This window comes from Caretta caretta, chromosome 2 (assembly GCF_965140235.1).
Source record: "Caretta caretta isolate rCarCar2 chromosome 2, rCarCar1.hap1, whole genome shotgun sequence".
In the NCBI taxonomy this organism is placed as follows: Eukaryota; Metazoa; Chordata; order Testudines; family Cheloniidae; genus Caretta; species Caretta caretta.
Window position 1 is genome coordinate 758,249 of NC_134207.1, and position 20,796 is coordinate 779,044.

General features: G+C 50.6%; 1 protein-coding gene across 5 annotated transcripts in view; it reads right to left on the reverse strand.

Moving 5' to 3' along the window:
- NRBP2 (nuclear receptor binding protein 2) overlaps positions 1–20,796 on the reverse strand; it is a 60,149-nt gene that overhangs the window by 20,286 nt on the left and 19,067 nt on the right. For all 5 annotated transcript variants that reach the window (XM_048837091.2, XM_048837089.2, XM_048837084.2 and 2 more), the window contains exons 2-7: positions 19,784–19,906; positions 19,226–19,327; positions 18,878–18,967; positions 17,743–17,783; positions 17,555–17,649; positions 12,106–12,129 (exon numbers count right to left, since the gene is read on the reverse strand). In XM_048837091.2, the coding sequence (XP_048693048.1) occupies positions 12,106–12,129; positions 17,555–17,649; positions 17,743–17,783; positions 18,878–18,967; positions 19,226–19,327; positions 19,784–19,906 (475 nt within the window). The remainder of the gene's footprint in view (positions 1–12,105; positions 12,130–17,554; positions 17,650–17,742; positions 17,784–18,877; positions 18,968–19,225; positions 19,328–19,783; positions 19,907–20,796) is intronic.

Here is a 20,796-nt window from a genome sequence, read left to right on the forward strand (position 1 = left end):
CAGGCCCCTCTTGTCTATTGTGCTTAATGGACCTAAATACTTAACCGCAATTGTAAGATCAAATGCAAAAGATACGTGCCAGTTCATAAAATGTCACAATAACCCACTGTGACATTCTATATCTTGGGGGAGCGTGCTGTAACCCCCATAGTCCTCATTTTCAAATAATCATGATCTTATGTATAAAGCAGGCCTTGTAAGGTCTCAGAGGAAAGGTTATGATCTGCTGGAAGTCATTTCTCTGTCCATAGATGTGTGTCATTCATGCATATTGTGACAGGGTCGGGCCGGGTGGCTACAGGAGAGTAATAGAAGGCAGATATATTAGCCCCAGGTTAAGTAGGTCCCTTTTCCCTGGGTAAGGTAACAGGGAAGGTTCCAGAACAATCAGGAACCTTCTGGAGACAAGACAGACAGGCTGATTAGAACATCTGCAGCCAATCAAGAAGCTGCTAGAATCAATTAAGGCAGGCTAATCAGGGCACCTGGGTTTAAAAAGGAGCTCACTTCAGTTTGTGGTGTGTGTGTGAAGAGCTGGGAGCAAGAGGCACTAGGAGCTGAGAGTGAGAACGTGGACTGTTGGAGGACTGAGGAGTACAAGCATTATCAGACACCAGGAGGAAGGTCCTGTGGTGAGGATAAAGAAGGTGTTGGGAGGAGGCCACGGGGAAGTAGCCCAGGGAGTCGTAGCTGTCGCACAGCTGTTCCAGGAGGCACTCTAGACAGCTGCATTCCACAGGGCCCTGGGCTGGAACCCGGAGTAGAGGGCGGGCCCGGGTTCCCCCCAAACCTCCCAACTCCTGGTCAGACAGAGGAGGAGTCGACCTGGACTGTGGGTTCATGAAAACAGCCAAGCTGAGGGCTGCTGAGAATCTCCAAGGTGAGCAAATCCGCCAGTAAGTGCAAGACCCACCAAGGTAGAGGAGGAACTTTGTCACAATATGAAGTTATGAGATTGTGTTGTATGGTAGTCACTAAAACATGCTGTAAATTGGGGAATCAGGCAGATATTAGCTCCCCAGGGGCAACAGCAAGAAAAGTCACCAATACCTGGGCAGGGTGTCAATCAACCCACCAAGAGCCATTGTCCAGCAAGGGAGTGACAATGCAGTGACTCACCTGCGTAAGGTCACACCAGGGGAATTGCTCAGCCTTGCTGGGAGAGACTCAGGCTACGTCTACACTAGAAACTTCAAAGCACAGTCACGGGAGCGCTCCCACAGCAGTGTTTTGAAGTATGAGTGTGGTCACACGCAAGCACTGGGAGATAGCTCTCCCAGCGTGCCTGGTAATACACCTCCAAGAGGGGAATAGCTCCCAGTACTCAGAGCTTATCCACACTAGCAATTTAAAGTGTTCCAACTTGCTGCACTCGGGCAGGGTGATTTTTCACACCCCTGAGCCAGCAAGTTAGAGCACTATAAAATGTAAGTGTAGACAAGTCCTAAGTAATGCTCACCTGACACTCAAGGGGCGGGGGTGGGCAAAGCCAAGAGGGAAGAAAGGACCTGATAAAAGGGAGAGACATTTGGCATCCTCTCTCTCTCTTCCACCTACATCTACAGATACCACACCAAGTGACTGAAGTGCTGATCAAAGGGGAGAATTGGAGTTGCAACTAGCAAGGGATGTAGATGTAGGTGGAAGAGAGAGAGAGGATGGCAAATGTCTCTCCCTTTTATCAGGTCCTTTCTTCCCTCTTGGCTTTGCCCACCCCCCCTTCAGTGTCAGGTGAGCATTACTTAGGACTTGTCTACACTTACATTTTATAGTGCTCTAACTTACTGGCCCTCAGCAAGTTTCCAGATGACAATAAACTGGGAGGAGTGGTAGATACACTGGAGGGTAAGGATAGGGGCCAAAGGGACTGAGACAAATTAGAGGATTGGGCCAAAAGAAATCTGATGAAGTTCAACAAGGACAAGTGCAGAGTCTGCACTTAGGAACGGAAGAATCCCATGCACCGCTACAGACTAGGGACCGAATGGCTCAGCAGCACTTCTGCAGAAAAGGACCTAGGGGTTACAGTGGACGAGAAGCTGGATAGGAGTCAACAGTGTGCCCTTGTTGCCAAGAAGGCCAATGGCATTTTGAGCTGTATAAATAGGGGCATTGCCAGCAGATTGAGGGACGTGATTGTTCCCCTCTATTCGACATTGGTGAGGCCTCATCTGGAGTACTGTGTCCAGTTTTGGGCCCCACACTACAAGAAGGATGTGAAAAAATTGTAAAGCGTCCAGCGGAGGGCAACAAAAATGATTAGGGGACTGGAACACATGATTTAAGAGGAGAGGTTGAGGGAACTGGGATTATTTAGTCTGCAGAAGAGAAGAATGAGGGGGGATTTGATAGCTGCTTTCAACTACCTGAAAGGGGGTTCCAAAGAGGATGGATCTAGGCTGTTCTCAGTGGTAGCACATGACAGAACAAGAAGCAATTGTCTCAAGTTGCAGTGGTGGAGGTTTAGGTTGGATATTAGGAAAAACTTTTTCACTAGGAGGGTGGTGAAGCACTGGACTGGGTTACCTAGGGAGGTGGTGGAATCTCCTTCCTTTGAGGTTTTTAAGGTCAGGCTTGACAAAGCCCTGGCTGGGATGATTTAGTTGGGGATTGGTCCTGCTTTGAGCAGGGGTTGGACTAGATGACCTCCTAAGGTCCCTTCCAACCCTGATATTCTATGATTCTATGATTCTAAGAGCAACCAGCCAGCCTGTGGTGGGAAGCATCGGAGTTTGTAAGGGCACTGAAAGTGTTACCATCAGCTTAGAATGCGTTTTGCTTTTATTTCAGTTGACCAAATCTGACTTGTTGTGCTTTGACTTATAATCACTTAAAATCTATCTTTATAGTTAATAAATGTGTTTGTTTATTCTACCTGAAGCAGGGCATTTGGTTTGAAGTGTATCAGCGGTTCCCCTTGGGACAACAAGCCTGGTACATATCAATTTCTTTGTTAAATTGATTAACTCATATAAGCTTGCAGCATCCAGTGGGCATAGCTGGACACTGCAAGATGGAGGTTCCTAGGGTTGTGTCTGGGACTGGAGATATTGGCTAGTGTCATTCGTTTGCAAGTAGCTGGGAGCAGCTTACATGCCAGAGGCTGTGCATGAACAGCCCAGGAGTGGAGGTTCTCACAGCAGTGCATGGTAAGGCTGGCTCCCAGAGTCAATGATTGGAGTGGCCTAGCAGATCACCGGTCCAGATAACACCAGAGGGGAACGTCACAGTGGCGCAGCGAGCAGGGTATATGTACGGCTTGTTACTCCAAGTGAAGTTCACACTTTAAGCACTGATATTTGTGATTGTAAGTGAGTCTTAAGTGCAGTGGCTAAGAACAGTCAGGAGGAGGTCACAGTTTTGTTATTTTCTGTTTGTGTATTTCGGGTGAGGGAAATAAGCATAAGAAAGCAGAAAAATGACTACCAGTGAGGCAGCTACAAAACTAGAGCTGGCCAGACTGGAAGCAGAAGAGAACGCAAAGGACCGCGAGTTTCAAATGTGGCAGGCAGAAATGAGGCTCAAAGAAGAGGAGGCTGCACACAGAAGAGCCATGGAAGAAAAAGAGCATGAAGAAAGAGTAAGAGAGCGGGAAGAAAGAGAAAGAGAGAGAGTGAAAACACCAACTGGACCTGCTAGACAAGCAGAACCAGAGCTCCCTGACCCCAATGACTCCCATCACTGAAAAAATCCACAAATGGGAACACTTATGTAGGGGCAAGGTTGCGGAAGATTGGCGAGGAGCTAAGTGGTGGACTGAGTATGTGACTGGATGTAAGCAGAGGATGCAGGCAGTTTCAATGAACTTTGTCCGACAGATCCTGCCAAAAGACATTGTAGCATAGCTCAGCATATTTTTGCCTGTAAACGAGTCAGTTTATGTAATAAGCATAAATCGTACATATAAGAATGTAGCCAGCTGTTGACCCCATGTAGCCCTGAGATAAGAGCAGAGAATATAGCGCTGCAGAGGACTCCCCCCCCGGCGGAGTCCTGCCTGGTCAGCTGTCCCGAACAGCCAGAGTCCCCTGCAGCCCCTCTGCGCATCCTAGGGGCTCCCCGCGCAGATTGGAGCGTAAGTTCTTCCTTCCTTCAATAAAGCATAGTTTACTATTCTTAGGCCTGAGTGTCCTCCTTTCACTGGTATCTTCCCCCCTAGCCCTTGTGGGCACAACTTATGTCCTGCATAAAGTGAAGAGGATGTTGTTGCTGAATATCTGACCACCATCGAAAGGCTGTGTGTAATACATGAAATCCCTGATGATGAGAGAGTTCCTACCCTGATTGCGAAATTAACTGGTAAAGCTCGAAACGTATTCAATGGAATGCCTACTGAAGATGCTTTAGACTGTTGTAAATTTAAAGATACTGTTTTGCGAAGTTTTCAGTTTACCCGTTAATCATATCAAGTTAAATTTAGGAATCTTAAGCATATTGGTATCAGTAATGGGGAGTATGTAAACAAAATGAAAGATTTGTTGGGAAAACGGGTGAGGGGTAAAGAGGTGGCAGGTTTGAGGGAATGCTGGATCTTGTTGCTCAAGAGCATTTCCTAGGTGTGTGTCAGGTGGATGTGAAGCAGTGTCTGTGGGACAAAGGTGTAAAGTCTGGGGATGAGCTGGCCCTTTTAGCTGACGCCTTTGAACAGAATCAGGCATCTACTGAGGGCAGGCCACGGAAAAAGGGGTGGGAAGGGAGAATCCCATTTTATCCCTGGGAAGAGAGAAGGGGGCTGGAAGCCTAAACATTCCCTTCCCAAAAACACTTTTCTACTGGTAACTCCTATCCCAAATCTCCTGTAAAAGCAGAAGAGCCCAACAGGTGCTATCAGTGTAATTCCATTGATCACCTGAGAATAAATGCCCTGTTCTAGGAGGAAGCAGGCAACCAATAGCTCATATGAGTTCTGCTGCCCTCACCACAGAACCCCCCAGGCAATTGGAACCGATCATATTGGTTTGGTGAGGTTAGCCTTTGCAGAACCAGATATGGAGCATGTTAAGGCTGTCCAAATTAATGGCAGGGAGTACTTGGGGCAGAAGGGGCCCAGATCTCTCTGGTTAAGCAGAGTGTGGTCCCAAAGGCCAGTAAGTTGCCTGGCCAAATGGCAGAGATTGTGAGGCTGGGCGAAAGCAGATTCCTCATACCACTAGCTAAAATCCATGTGGTGTGGGAAGGTTTGGAAAGTGTTTTGACTGTGGGGGTAATGGAACATCTCCTATTCAACCTGCTCCTTGATTACGATTTTTTCCGTGTAGCTCAGGTTAAAGTATTTGCCTGCAGCAGGAGGGAGTTTTATGCTGGGACCCCCGAGGGAAAGGGGAAGGTCTCGGGAACTGCTGAGAGAATGGGAGAGAGTCTCCTTGATTCTTCTGCAGCTGGGCGAAGCCACATGCTTCCAGGCGGGAGGGTGAGACCAACTCCTGCACTGCAGCTGGAGGCAACACCACATCAGGAAGGGACGGGGTGTGATGCCTGCCAGGGAGAGAACTGCCCAGGTTAACTGCCAGCAGGTTGCAGCTGAACCAGAATTCCGCAGCTGAACAAAGGATAGAACCCTTCCCAGGGAGCACAGAGAAATGTGTCTTTGGAGGGAGCCCAGAGGAGGAAACTGTGGAAGGAATAGTGGGGGTACAGGAACGTCTCCTCCCTAGTCACTCGGGGCAGGATGCCCAGGACACTCGGAGGATGGCTGGCTCAGCGTCTGTGCACCCAGGCACTCAGCCTGTGACCCAGGTTTTGAGAGGGAACTGTGTAACTGACCTCGTGGAGGGGAGCAGTCACACCGCTGACTTCTGAGGGACAGAGAAAGGGTGGCGGAGGGCGCCCCAATCCAGGTCCCATTTTTCAGGATGCTATTTCTGATAAGTTTTTGGAAAGTAACTGTGTCTCCTTACATCAAGATGCAGCTCCAATGCCTGTGATAACAGAGGAGTTGGGACCAGGAAGTTGCCAGGGAGTCGTTTGTGAGAATACAAATAGCCCAACTGAGGGGGGGGGGGGGTGTTTTCCCACAGGCTGGTGAGAGGCAGGGAGCAGTTATGGGAAAGCTGCTGGGAAAAGGTGAATCTGATCAAAGGTTAAACACTCCTAGCCCAGAGAGCACAGATCACAGCTCTCTAGGGGGCGGGGAGGACTCAGTGCTGGGAGGCGGAAACACAGGGTAACCCCTAAAGGGGAGCTGGATTTCTACATTTGTACAGTCCTGGGGTTGGGAGACCACTCCCCAAAGGGCCAGACAATGTGCAAGATCCCCTGAACACCTACATTGCCGGACCCAGAGGCACCAAAATTCCAGAAACATGATTAAATTAAGAGCCCACACAGAGGGGAACACTGGGGGGAAGGAAAAGCCAGTGACTGATTAAATGGGAGAGAGTCAAAGGACACCATGGATAATGAACAAACTAAACTCAAACTACACTATCTGAACAGAGGGCGTGGTATCATAAAGATACTTGTAAATGCACATCTGAGATAGACATTTTAGTATTAATGTTAAATTTTGGGGATAAGAATTTTGACACGGATGTTCAACCTTATGATAATACTACTAGATCGCATGTCCTGATTCTCATGGGTGACTTTAATTTTCCCGATATCTGCTGGGAGAGCAATACAGCGGTGCATAGACAATCCAGGAAGTTTTTGGAAAGCGTAGGGGACAATTTCCTGGCGCAAGTGCTGGAGGAACCAACTAGGGGGGGCGCTTTTCTTGACCTGCTGCTCACAAACCGGGTAGAATTAGTGGGGGAAGCAAAAGTGGATGGGAATCTGGCAGGCAGTGACCATGAGTTGGTTGAGTTCAGGATCCTGACGCAGGGAAGAAAGGTAAGCAGCAGGATACAGACCCTGGACTTCAGGAAAGCAGACTTCGACTCCCTCAGGGAACGGATGGCCAGGATCCCCTGGCGGACTAACTTGAAGGGGAAAGGAGTCCAGGAGAACTGGCTGTATTTCAAGGAATCCCTGTTGAGGTTACAGGGACAAACCATCCCGATGAGTCGAAAGAATAGTAAATATGGCAGGCGACCAGCTTGGCTTAATGGTGAAATCCTAGCGGATCTTAAGCATAAAAAAGAAGCTTACAAGAAGTGGAAGGTTGGACATATGACCAGGGAAGAGTATAAAAATATTGCTCGGGCATGTAGGAATGATATCAGGAGGGCCAAATCGCACCTGGAGCTGCAGCTAGCGAGAGATGTCAAGAGTAACAAGAAGGGTTTCTTCAGGTATGTTGGCAACAAGAAGAAAGTCAAGGAAAGTGTGGGCCCCTTACTGAATGAGGGAGGCAACCTAGTGACAGAGGATGTGGAAAAAGCTAATGTACTCAATGCTTTTTTTGCCTCTGTCTTCACGAACAAGGTCAGCTCCCAGACTGCTGCACTGGACATCACAAAATGGGGAAGAGATGGCCAGCCCTCAGTGGAGATAGAGGTGGTTAGGGACTATTTAGAAAAGCTGGACGTGCACAAGTCCATGGGGCCGGACGAGTTGCATCCGAGAGTGCTGAAGGAATTGGCGGCTGTGATTGCAGAGCCATTGGCCATTATCTTTGAAAATTCGTGGCGAACCGGGAAGTCCCGGATGACTGGAAAAAAGCTAATGTAGTGCCAATCTTTAAAAAAGGGAAGGAGGAGGATCCTGGGAACTACAGGCCAGTCAGCCTCACCTCAGTCCCTGGAAAAATCATGGAGCAGGTCCTCAAAGAATCAATCCTGAAGCACTTGCATGAGAGGAAAGTGATCAGGAACAGCCAGCATGGATTCACCAAGGGAAGGTCATGCCTGACTAATCTAATCGCCTTTTATGATGAGATTACTGGTTCTGTGGATGAAGGGAAAGCAGTGGATGTATTGTTTCTTGACTTTAGCAAAGCTTTTGACACGGTCTCCCACAGTCTTCTTGTCAGCAAGTTAAGGAAGTATGGGCTGGATGAATGCACTATAAGGTGGGTAGAAAGCTGGCTAGATTGTCGGGCTCAACGGGTAGTGATCAATGGCTCCATGTCTAGTTGGCAGCCGGTATCAAGTGGAGTGCCCCAAGGGTTGGTCCTGGGGCCGGTTTTGTTCAATATCTTCATAAATGATCTGGAGGATGGTGTGGATTGCACTCTCAGCAAATTTGCGGATGATACTAAACTGGGAGGAGTGGTAGATACGCTGGAGGGGAGGGATAGGCTACAGAAGGACCTAGACAAATTGGAGGATTGGGCCAAAAGAAATCTGATGAGGTTCAATAAGGATAAGTGCAGGGTCCTGCACTTAGGATGGAAGAATCCAATGCACCGCTACAGACTAGGGACCGAATGGCTAGGCAGCAGTTCTGCGGAAAAGGACCTAGGGGTGACAGTGGACGAGAAGCTGGATATGAGTCAGCAGTGTGCCCTTGTTGCCAAGAAGGCCAATGGCATTTTGGGATGTATAAGTAGGGGCATAGCGAGCAGATCGAGGGACGTGATCGTTCCCCTCTATTCGACATTGGTGAGGCCTCATCTGGAGTACTGTGTCCAGTTTTGGGCCCCACACTACAAGAAGGATGTGGATAAATTGGAGAGAGTCCAGCGAAGGGCAACAAAAATGATTAGGGGTCTAGAACACATGACTTATGAGGAGAGGCTGAGGGAGCTGGGATTGTTTAGCCTGCAGAAGAGAAGAATGAGGGGGGATTTGATAGCTGCTTTCAACTACCTGAAAGGAGGTTCCAAAGAGGATGGCTCTAGACTGTTCTCAATGGTAGCAGATGACAGAATGAGGAGTAATGGTCTCAAGTTGCAGTGGGGGAGGTTTAGATTGGATATTAGGAAAAACTTTTTCACTAAGAGGGTGGTGAAACACTGGAATGCGTTACCTAGGGAGGTGGTAGAATCTCCTTCCTTAGAGGTTTTTAAGGTCAGGCTTGACAAAGCCCTGGGTGGGATGATTTAACTGGGAATTGGTCCTGCTTCGAGCAGGGGGTTGGACTAGATGACCTTCAGGGGTCCCTTCCAACCCTGATATTCTATGATTCTATGATTCTACTTTTCAATTAATAGCTGTAAACAGGTTTAAAACTTATCATAGCAGAAAAACCTGGTTTGCTGTGTGTGAATGGGGAAACTGAGACATGCTGCCTCATGGCTTGATGGCTGGGTGCCAAGAGAACTATAACACAAACTGCCTTTGAGCTAGTCAGTGAGTAACCTGCTTCCAGTAAACTAAGAGGGGAGGTGTGACATTATATACCTTGGGGGAGCGTGCTGTAACCCCCATAGTGCTCATTTTCATATAATCATGATCTTACATATAAAGCATGCCTTGTAAGGGATCAGGGGAAAGGTTATGATCTGCTGGAAGTCATTTCTCTGTCCATAGATGTGTATATCTTTAGTGCATATGAAGTTACTAAAACATGCTGTAAGTTGGGGAAATCAGCCAGATATTAGCTCCCCAGAGGCAACAGCAAGGAAAGTAACCAACGCCCGGACAGGGTGTGAAACAACCCATCCACAGCCCTTGTCCAGCAACTGAGCGACAATGCAATGACTCACCTGCATGAGGCCACACCAGGGGAATTGCTCAACCTTGCTTGGAGAGACTCAGTAATGCTCACCTGACTCTGAAAGGGGGGGAGGGGCAAAGCCAAGAGGGAAGAAAAGACCTGATAAAAGGGAGAGACATTTGCCATCCTCTCTCTCTCTTCCACCTACATCTACAGCCACCACCACCAAGCGACTGAAGCGCTGATCAAAGGGAAGAGCCTGGATGAAGAGCAACCAGCCAGCCTGTGGTGGGAAGCATCGGAGTTTGTAAGGGCACTGAAAGTGTTACCATCAGCTTAGAATGCGTTTTGCTTTTATTTCATTTGACCAAATCTGACTTGTTGTGCTTTGACTTATAATCACTTAAAATCTATCTTTATAGTTAATACATTTGTTTGTTTATTCTACCTGAAGCAGGGCATTTGGTTTGAAGTGTATCAGAGGTTCCCCTTGGGACAACAAGCCTGGTACATATCAATTTCTTTGTTAAATTGATTAACTCATATAAGCTTGCAGCATTCAGTGGGCATAACTGGACACTGCAAGATGGAGGTTCCTAGGGTTGTGTCTGGGACCGGAGATATTGGCTAGTGTCATTTACTTGCAAGTAGCTGGGAACAGCTTACATGCCAGAGGCTGTGCGTGAACAGCCCAGGAGTGGAGGTTCTCACAGCAGAGCAGGTTAAGGCTGGCCCCAGAGTCAAGGATTGGAGTGGCCTAGCAGATCATCTGTCCAGATAACACCAGAGAGGAACGTGACATCCATCACTTTTTATCTACTTGGAAATTAACCATGGAAAACAAGTCGAATTGTTTTCAACAAATGAATGATATGAACAAGTGCAAGAGAATCAGACAGAAATTGGATTAGTCCAAACAAAAAGGACCCACTGATATGATTCAAGAACTGCTGAAATCATGCTTGCTAACAATAGAGGATGTGGAGCCAGAAATTAATGAACCAGAATTGGTGTGGTGGATATTAGGCCTAATTGGTGAACAAAATAATGAGGGGATGGGCTATGCCACCCCCTTTTTCCCTTTGTGGGGTTCTTAAAAGGAGATTTTGAAAAAAAACCCAAAAACCTCATCGCCCATCCCACCTAGTATCCCAGCTCATCTTGTCTCACCTAGGGTTTGTATATTTCAGGTTCCCAAGGGTAAAAAGGCCGCCCCCATTCCACCTCTTCCCCCAGTGACCCCGCACTCACCAGCAGCAGCGGGAAGTGGAGCAACGCGGCCCCAGCCTGCTCCATTCCACCAGCTCCCAGCCACGTCACTCTGCTTCCCGCCACCAGTGAGTGCAGGGAGGTTGGGGAAAGGATGCCCCCGGCACTCACCGGCGGCGGGAAGTGGAGCGCCGCAGCTGGGAGCTGGCGGAGTGGAGCGGGCTGGGGCCGGGCTGCTTTGCTTCCCGCCGCTGCTGGTGAGTGGGGGAGGGATCCTTTCCCCAAGCCCCCTCCCCCGAGCAACACAGCTGGGGCCAGGGCGAGGGAGGCGGAGCAGGCTGCTCCCGGTGCCCCGCTAATCCCCCGGGCCATTCTGGGCCTGTGGGGCCCCCAAAAGTGCCCCCTCACAGCTCCTACCTCCCAGACCCTGGGCAGAGGGGAGGCCTGGGGCCCCACATAGCCCCCAGTGTGGGAGGGGGCTGCATAGGGCACCCAAATGGCTAGGAACGGCCCTGGCCACAGCACTGTGTTGGCACCAAGCAATGACCTGTCCACCAGCCTGCCCTGGATCAGGAGAAAAGACCCAGCCAAATGACATTTCTGACTGGTGGGAACCAGGGTCCAAGCACCAGGCTCCGTGGGCCACCCATGGCTGACCAGCCATCCCGAGTTAGTTCCACAGACATCAACAAAAGCCGGATTCCCCCCCTTTGCTATCATAGAATCATATCGAACCACAGGGTTAAAAGGGACTGCAGGGGTCACCCAGTCTAACCCCCTGCCACAGTGCAGCATTCGTTGGGTCTAAGCTATCCCAGACAGACGGCTCTCCAGCCTCCTTTTGAAAACCTCCAGCGAAAGAGCTTCCACAACCTCCCTTTCCTACTTCTCCTCCAACTTGTATCAGTCTGTCTGTTAGAAGCAGGAGAAGTGCATACCCTTCCCACATCAGGGCAGAGTAAAGTTAGCCCTTCCTTTTCATCAAGGAAAGATTATTCTGGAAATAAGACGCTCTGATATTTTACTTCCAAAAGGAGAGAGACATTTGATTGTTTTGCATAATCACTCAATTTCAGCTTCAATATGAAATGCTTGTTTAAATTTCTTGTTCTTTCTTGTGTTTGACCAAATAAATGTTCAACTTTAAAATGAACACTTTTGGGTGTTTGGCAAGCAGCCGAGTAAAACCAAAGCCTCCGTAGAACTCCTCCCCCAAACCTGAATATCACTATTTTCATGTTGGACAGTGAAAAAGTTCATAAACACCTCTAACTCTTCTGGCCCTTGAGATTAATACAACATGTCCCACCTGTGGGGTCATGCCCCATCGGGGGGTCAGATTTGAGAAGAGGGACACTCAGGATCTAAAGCTGAAGGGATGGACAGGCTAGGAGAGATGACAGGGGAGATACTCACCATTTGCAAATACCCTGTGCCAGACTGCAGGGTGGGAGCAGGTCCAGACCAGGAAGAGCAGAGAGATGGCAGGAGGGGAGACAGGCGGAAGGGAGATGTTAACTCCAAATAATATCATTCAGTGATGCACCCAGGTCACCCCCCTCACCCACCCAGGGTAGAGCCAGCCACCCACCCACCCTGCCTGCAGGTCACTCCCCTCACCCACCCGGGCCAGAGCCACCCACCCACCCTGCCTGCAGGTCACTGCCTTCACCTGCCCAGGCCAGAGCCAGCCAGCCAGCCACCCAGCTGCCTATGGGTCACTCCCCCACCACCACCTGGGGCAGAGCCATCTAACACACCTGCCTACAGAACACCCCATGCACCCACCTACCCGGCTTCCTGCTGGTCACACACCCCCACTCCTACCCGGGCCAGAGGTCCCCCCCCGACCTGGCTCCCTGTGGGTCACCTGTGACGGGGTCGTCACCTCACACAAGCCAGAAAAGACCAATTTACCTCACATGCTGGAGATGAAGCCCAGGATTATTAAGCTGATGTGAAAGCGGTAGGCAGCTGCAGAAAGGGAGTTGGTCAGGAGGAAGGGGGAAGTCCAGGGGAGAGATAGCCCTGGCCTCATGCCTTGAACTAGAGCAGTGTTTCTCCACCGGGAGGCCTGGGGGTGGGGGGAGAGGTTTGAGGAGCGGAGTCGCAAGCAGGGCTGGCATTAGGGGGTAGGAAGCAGGGCAATTGCCAGGGGCCCCATGCCACAGGGGGCCCTGCAAAGCTAACTTACAGGTTTCAGCCCGAAGCCCCAAGCTTAAGGTAGGGGTAGCAATTTTTTTCTAGTAGGGGGTCACGAGTTTTTTTAAGTCCACAGGGGGTCGCCAGCACAAAATGATGAGAAACACTGGACTAGAGAATCTGGCAAGAGGTTGAGAGGGGAGAAGTAGCCGCAGGGATCAAGGGAAGCTGCAGTGGCAAACCCCGAGATAGACCAGGAGATAGAGAGGTGGGGTAGGAAGGAGCTCAGGGAAACAGCAAGAAGGACTGAGACTGAGCAGACCTGGATTGCTAGTCAAAGAGTCCTGGGGCTGGAACCTGGAGTTGTGGGTGGGCCCAGGTTCCCCTATCAGCCAATGGGATACAACTGAGGTCTGTAAAATCACAAACAGTATATGGAGAAAGTGAACAAGGAAGTGTTATTCACCCTTTCGCATAACACAAGAACCTGGGGTCACCCAGTAAAATTAACAGGTTTAAAACAAACAAAGTGTTTCTTCACACACCACACAGTCAAGCTGTGGAATTCGCTGCCAGGGGATATTGTGAAGGCCAAAAGTATAACTGGGTTCAAAAGAGAATTAGATAAATTCATAGAGGACAGGTCCATCAATGGTTATTAGCCAAGATGGGCAGGGATGCAACCCCATGCTCTGGGGTCTCTAAACCTCTGACTCCTAGAACTTGGGACTGTACCACAGGGAACGGATCACGTGGTACATTGTTCTCTTCACTCCCTCTGAAGCATCTGGCACTGGGCACTGTCAAAAGAGAAGATACTGGGCTAGATGGACCATTTATGTAGTGGTGGGAGTCTGCTATAGACCACCGGACCAGGGGGATGAGGTAGATGAGGCTTTCTTCCGGCAGCTCACGGAAGCTACTGGATCACATGCCCTGATTCTCATGGGTGACTTTAATTTTCCTGATATCTGCTGGGAGAGCAATACAGAGGTGCATAGACAATCCAGGAAGTTTTTGGAAAGCGTAGGGGACAATTTCCTGGCGCAAGTGCTAGAGGAGCCAACTGGGGGGGCGCTTTTCTTGACCTGCTGCTCACAAACCGGGTAGAATTAGTGGGGGAAGCAAAAGTGGATGGGAATCTGGGAGGCAGTGACCATGAGTTGGTTGAGTTCAGGATCCTGACGCAGGGAAGAAAGGTAAGCAGCACGATACGGACCCTGGACTTCAGGAAAGCAGACTTCGACTCCCTCAGGGAACGGATGGCCAGGATCCCCTGGGGGACTAACTTGAAGGGGAAAGGAGTCCAGGAGAGCTGGCTGTATTTCAAGGAATCCCTGTTGAGGTTACAGGGACAAACCATCTCGATGAGTCGAAAGAATAGTAAATATGGCAGGCGACCAGCTTGGCTTAATGGTGAAATCTTAGCGGATCTTAAACATAAAAAAGAAGCTTACAAGAAGTGGAAGGTTGGACATATGACCAGGGAAGAGTATAAAAATATTGCTCGGGCATGTAGGAATGTTATCAGGAGGGCCAAATCGCACCTGGAGCTGCAGCTAGCGAGAGATGTCAAGAGTAACAAGAAGGGTTTCTTCAGGTATGTTGGCAACAAGAAGAAAGCAAGGAATGTGTGGGCCCCTTACTGAATGAGGGAGGCAAACTAGTGACAGAGGATGTGGAAAAAGCTAATGTACTCAATGCTTTTTTTGCCTCTGTTTTCACTAACAAGGTCAGCTCCCAGACTGCTACGCTGGGCATCACAAAATGGGGAAGAGATGGCCAGCCCTCTGTGGAGATAGAGGTGGTTAGGGACTATTTAGAAAAGCTGGACGTGCACAAGTCCATGGGGCCGGACGAGTTGCATCCGAGAGTGCTGAAGGAACTGGCGGCTGTGATTGCAGAGCCATTGGCCATTATCTTTGAAAACTCGTGGCGAACCGGGGAAGTCCCGGATGACTGGAAAAAGGCTAATGTAGTGCCAATCTTTAAAAAAGGGAAGGAGGAGGATCCTGGGAACTACAGGCCAGTCAGCCTCACCTCAGTCCCTGGAAAAATCATGGAGCAGGTCCTCAAAGAATCAATCCTGAAGCACTTGCATGAGAGGAAAGTGATCAGGAACAGCCAGCATGGATTCACCAAGGGAAGGTCATGCCTGACTAATCTAATCGCCTTTTATGATGAGATTACTGGTTCTGTGGATGAAGGGAAAGCAGTGGATGTATTGTTTCTTGACTTTAGCAAAGCTTTTGACACGGTCTCCCACAGTCTTCTTGTCAGCAAGTTAAGGAAGTATGGGCTGGATGAATGCACTACAAGGTGGGTAGAAAGCTGGCTAGATTGTAGGGCTCAACGGGTAGTGATCAATGGCTCCATGTCTAGTTGGCAGCCGGTATCAAGTGGAGTACCCCAAGGGTCAGTCCTGGGGCCGGTTTTGTTCAATATCTTCATAAATGATCTGGAGGATGGTGTGGATTGCACTCTCAGCAAATTTGCGGATGATACTAAACTGGGAGGAGTGGTAGATACGCTGGAGGGGAGGGATAGGATACAGAAGGACCTAGACAAATTGGAGGATTGGGCCAAAAGAAATCTGATGAGGTTCAATAAGGATAAGTGCAGGGTCCTGCACTTAGGACGGAAGAACCCAATGCACAGCTACAGACTAGGGACCGAATGGCTAGGCAGCAGTTCTGCGGAAAAGGACCTAGGGGTGACAGTGGATGAGAAGCTGGATATGAGTCAGCAGTGTGCCCTTGTTGCCAAGAAGGCCAATGGCATTTTGGGATGTATAAGTAGGGGCATAGCAAGCAGATCGAGGGACGTGATCGTTCCCCTCTATTCGACATTGGTGAGGCCTCATCTGGAGTACTGTGTCCAGTTTTGGGCCCCACACTTCAAGAAGGATGTGGATAAATTGGAGAGAGTCCAGCGAAGGGCAACAAAAATGATTAGGGGACTGGAACACATGAGTTATGAGGAGAGGCTGAGGGAGCTGGGATTGTTTAGCCTGCAGAAGAGAAGAATGAGGGGGGATTTGATAGCTGCTTTCAACTACCTAAAAGGGGGTTCCAAAGAGGATGGCTCTAGACTGTTCTCAATTGTAGCAGATGACAGAACGAGGAGTAATGGTCTCAAGTTGCAGTGGGGGAGGTTTAGATTGGATATTAGGAAAAACTTTTTCACTAAGAGGGTGGTGAAACACTGGAATGCGTTACCTAGGGAGGTGGTAGAATCTCCTTCCTTAGAGGTTTTTAAGGTCAGGCTTGACAAAGCCCTGGCTGGGATGATTTAACTGGGAATTGGTCCTGCTTTGAGCAGGGGGTTGGACTAGATGACCTTCTGGGGTCCCTTCCAACCCTGATATTCTATGATTCTATGATTTGTCTGACTCGCTGTGGCTATTCTTATGTTCTTGCCCAATATTTGCAGATGGATCATCCGCTACACTGCAGAAAAAGCAGGAAGAGTAGAGACAGCGTATTGAGTACCAGAATTAGGAACTGGTGTATTTAAAAGAATATCTGACTTTATAGCTGCCACGGCAGCGGAACCAGTAGCAATAATGTTGGCACTAATTTGTACGTCCAGCAGCAGCAGCCGTTTTTCTGAGTAAGGGAATAAAAAGGATCAGAGGGGCAGCCGTGTTAGTCTGGGTCTGTAAAAGCGGCAAGAAGGGGGTGTTCACCCACGAAAGCTCCTGCTCCAATACGTCTGTTGGTCTAGAAGGTGCCACAGGACTCTCTGCCGGAATAAAAAGGGTGTCTCCGTATGTAGAAGTGATGTAATCAATTAAATGATATGCACCATGTAGCACTAGCCTGGATCCCAGTGTATGTCGAGGGAATGGGATGAAATGGCAGACAAAAGAGCTAGGCAAGCATGGTAAAAAATGGAAGGATTGCCATAGAAATATCCTTGAATAAACAGGAATTTGAAAACTTAGGACAGGAAAATTTAAAAGAGGAATGGCCAAAAATTTGGATCAATGGGAAAAAAAGGCATAAGACTTTCTGAGTTGTGCCCTAGAGTTGAGGATAACAACACGCCTCAGGGTCTGGGCAGGAAAAATGAAGTAATTTTGTTTAGGGCACTACCTGGCCATTCTGGTTTAAACAAAAATTTTTTTGAACACATGAAACACAAAGATGGACTATGGGAGCACGGGAAGGGAGAGGAAACATCTGATCACCTGTTATGGTACGTCAGGGCTTTGAGAAAGAAAAGGAAAAGCTTTCTGAGAAATGTCAATGTCTTACAGAAAGAAGTTACATGAGGTTATTAAGTACAAATATCAGGAAATGGGGGGTAGCATGAGAAAGGCAGCGAGAGACACGGGGCAGAATGAGAGAATACAAACAGCTAGGTATTTAGTAACTAGAGTTGGTGGCAGCCAGTGACCACACAGCTAAGTCTGTTTCGCTGGCTGGGAAGCAGGGGCAGAGAAAGGAGGAAGCTGCAGAGAAGGGGCCTACAGGCACTTGCTAGGGAGAACAGGAGCTGTACAGGTACCAGGAGGAAGTCCAGGGTGAGTAAGCCATGGGGCCATGCCCTGGACTAGGGAGTCTGGCAAGAGGCCAGAGGGGTGAAGTAGCCACGGGGGCAAAGGTGCCTCAGAGCCACCCACTCAACCCCCGGAGTTCACATCTCTTAGCTGGGGGAAGCCTCTTCACAGTGACCATTCACCCTGGCAGCAGAGGGGAAGGGGCCCTCTGCCCCGTACCTGAGCCAATCTTTATGAGGCCATTGTGCTGGATGAAGATAGTGTCACTCGTCAGGTTGCCGTGGATGATGGGCGGATCACAGGAATGCAGGAAGCTGTAGAAAGAGCAGAGCCCCCCTGAAGTGTTACCAGTCTGCTGAGCACGAAGTGGCAAGCCAGGCAACAGCACGGGTGGGGAGGAGGCTCACCTGAGAGCAGAGAGGATCTGTGTGCACCAGCGCTTCCAGGCCTAGAGGAGAGATCAGAGCGCCCTGTCAGATAGGGAAGCCCCATCACAGCCTGCCTAGTCCCCAGAGAGGAGAGCAGGATCATTCCCTACAATCTGCTCCACAGGGCTTTGTGTGAACATCCCCTGTGCAAGGCCCCCAGGCCCCTTCTCCCCCAAGGAGGGACCACTCGCTAGCAGCAGGGTCCCAGATACGGTCCCTTTGGAGAAGGCCTGTTTCAATCAGGAGACCAGAGCACACTGATGGGCCACCTTAATCTCCCCTGCAGCAGCTACCTGAAAAAATCCTAGCTAGGTTGAGAACCTAGCAGGCGTGATTCTTACCTGTAGGAACTGGGGGGCCTGGGACAGCACTCAGAGAAAACAAGGGGCTCAAAACCCATGTGACTTGGTTCTTCTTTGGCCCCATTGCCGGAGCATCACAGACCCCAGTGGATTTATTCTCACCCCTAGGGAGGTATTACCCCCATGTCGCAGGTTGGGAACTGAGGCACCGAGACAAGAGACTTGCCCATGCTCATGCAACAAGTCATTGCCACAGACGAAAACAGAACCCAGGGCTCCTGTGTCCCAGGCCAGTGCCATAACCACAAGCCGTTTTTCAGATTTGAAGGATTGGGGGTGGCCTCTTCCCTTTCCTGAAGTCTAAGGCTGTCTCCACGGGAAGGCTCCTGATTGAGAGTCCCCTCCCTACGGCATGACTCTGGGGTTGCTGAGTTCTGCTCTAGGAGGTGCCAGAGTTAGCAGTGGGTTGTCAGAGTCCTGGCTTTTATGGCTAGATCTTGCTCAGGTTGGACGATAATGCCCCTGGCTATGGGTCCAAAGACTTCACACTGATGAGAGCCACAGGTTCTGCTTAGGGACCCTGGATGTTCCTATCCCCAGATGCCCCTAGGGAAGCTCTGCTTTTAGTCCCCAGTTCTGATCAAGCTGCCACCCCCAGCAGCAAGCAGAGGGTTTGTGCTGCTCACAGGTTATCCCTACATGCCCATCTGTACCTGACGCCTGTTCCACAGAGGGGGTCTTCGCGTCAGGGGCCTGGGGCACTAAGCAACCCGCCCATTACAGATCCTCCCAGACAGGGTGAGGAATCCTACCCGAGCGTTCATGGCCTTGTGGTTTTTCTTGGTTTTCTTCAGGAACTGTTTCAGGCTCCCTGAGGACACGTATTCTGTGATGAAGATCACCTGGTGGAGGGGGAGGGAGGTGTCAGCTCAGCCACTGCCCCAGAGGGTCAGAACAGCCATTAGGTCCCAGGGCTTAAAAGCCGCACCCCTTGGCGCAGCGCTGCCCAGGGAAGAGAGCAGGAACCAGACCTGGATTTCCGTGCACCGCTGGGAAGGGGGAGGAGGAGAAGCACCTGAGCCAGGATCCCCGTCCGGTAGGGCACTGGCATCCCCGCCCTTGGGAAGCTCCCCTGCCCCCTTGTCCCGGTACCCCCTTACCCGGGCCTTGGAGTCCTTCACATCCAGCCAGTATTTATGCAACTTCACAATATTGGGATGATCCACAACCACCAGCTGCTCAAACATGGTATTGATCTTCTCCTGTGGACAGAGGGCAAGGTGAGCAAGGGGGGCATCGGCTGGCATGTCGGAGTGGGGCAGAGGCCATGATGGGGAGTGAGCTTCAGGGCAGCAGTCTGGGGGTGCAGGGCATACCAGGACCTATCTGAGGGTGCACAGGGTACTGTGGGGCTGTCTGCAAAGGATAAGGGGAGGAGGTACAGGGCACTGTCTCAGAGACAAGGGGAGGAGCGACAGGAGAGCTGTCTCTGAGCATGCAGGAGGCATGGGGGAGTGATCGCTGATGTTATGGAGGGACTGTCTTTTAGGGGAGGAGATGAGCAACATTTCAAGGAGAATGTACAGGCAGAAGGAACGTGAGTTGTAGCCAGCGGGGAGCTGCAGGTCTGGGGTTTCAGGGAACTGGTGAGTGGAGGAAGGGGCTTTTCCAGCCAGCTGTGTCCCCACAGGGCACGGGAGCAGGAAGGAGCCACTCACCTCGTGGGCCTTGAAGGCCTTCTTGTCTGTGAAGTGCAGCTCATTCCACACCACCTCTACGCCCTCCTCCGTGTCCATGGCCAGGAAGGTGCTCTGGATCCCTGGCATGTTCCCCTGGTTCACCTGCAAGGCACACACACAGGGGATGAGACAGCAAGAGGCACTGGCCAGGCCTTCAGGCCCCCAGCGTCTCGCCAGCACACAGAGCGAGCCGGGGAGAGGGGACAGGGGAGCTCGCAGGTCATGTGCAGGCCAGGGGAAGGATGCAGCCGGCCAAGCCCGGCAGTACAGAAAGCTTGTGCATCCCCAGCCAGCCTCCCGCTCCCTTTCCCGCACATGGCAGCCGCTGTGGTGCAGCTGCTCTGGCTCCCAGCTGTAAAAGGGACCTGTTCTGCTGCCTCCGGTGGCTGGAACGCAGTGTCCATGGCACTAGGCCTCTATGGCCACAGCCCAGGGGCTACAGCCACAGCCCGGGTGCAGCCTCTGGCCAGCCTGTCCCCTGCAGAGGGAGATGCAGGCACAGAAGGGAGGAATGACACAGCAGTCCTAGGAACTCATTAAGAAGGAACCATGGAGCTGGGCAGGCAGCCCATTGCCCCGCTCCCGCTACAGGCAGACAAAGCGCCTCTGTTATCCCCTAGGGTCTCACAGGCTCCATGTGCTTTACACAAAGACCAGCACAGAAACCCAGGAATGCTGCCAGTCAGCCTGGTCCCAGGGTCAGCTTCCTCCTCAGCCCACAGGCAGCAGGCAGAAGGGCACTGGAGAGCACAGCATGGAGGCTCCAAAACCTGGCAGGGGAAGGGTGGAGGATGCATGGACAGACACTGCCCTCTGGGCCTGAGCTGCTTGATCTAATCTCACGTCCTCCAACAGCAGCCAGAGCTCACTTGGAGGCTCAACCCCTGCTCTCCGCTGGGTGCTCTGGGTGATCGCAGAGGGTCAGCTCCCAGGGGAGTCACAGGGGTTCGGTTGGGAGCACTAGGGGGAATGGGCAGGATGCCCTGTCTAGG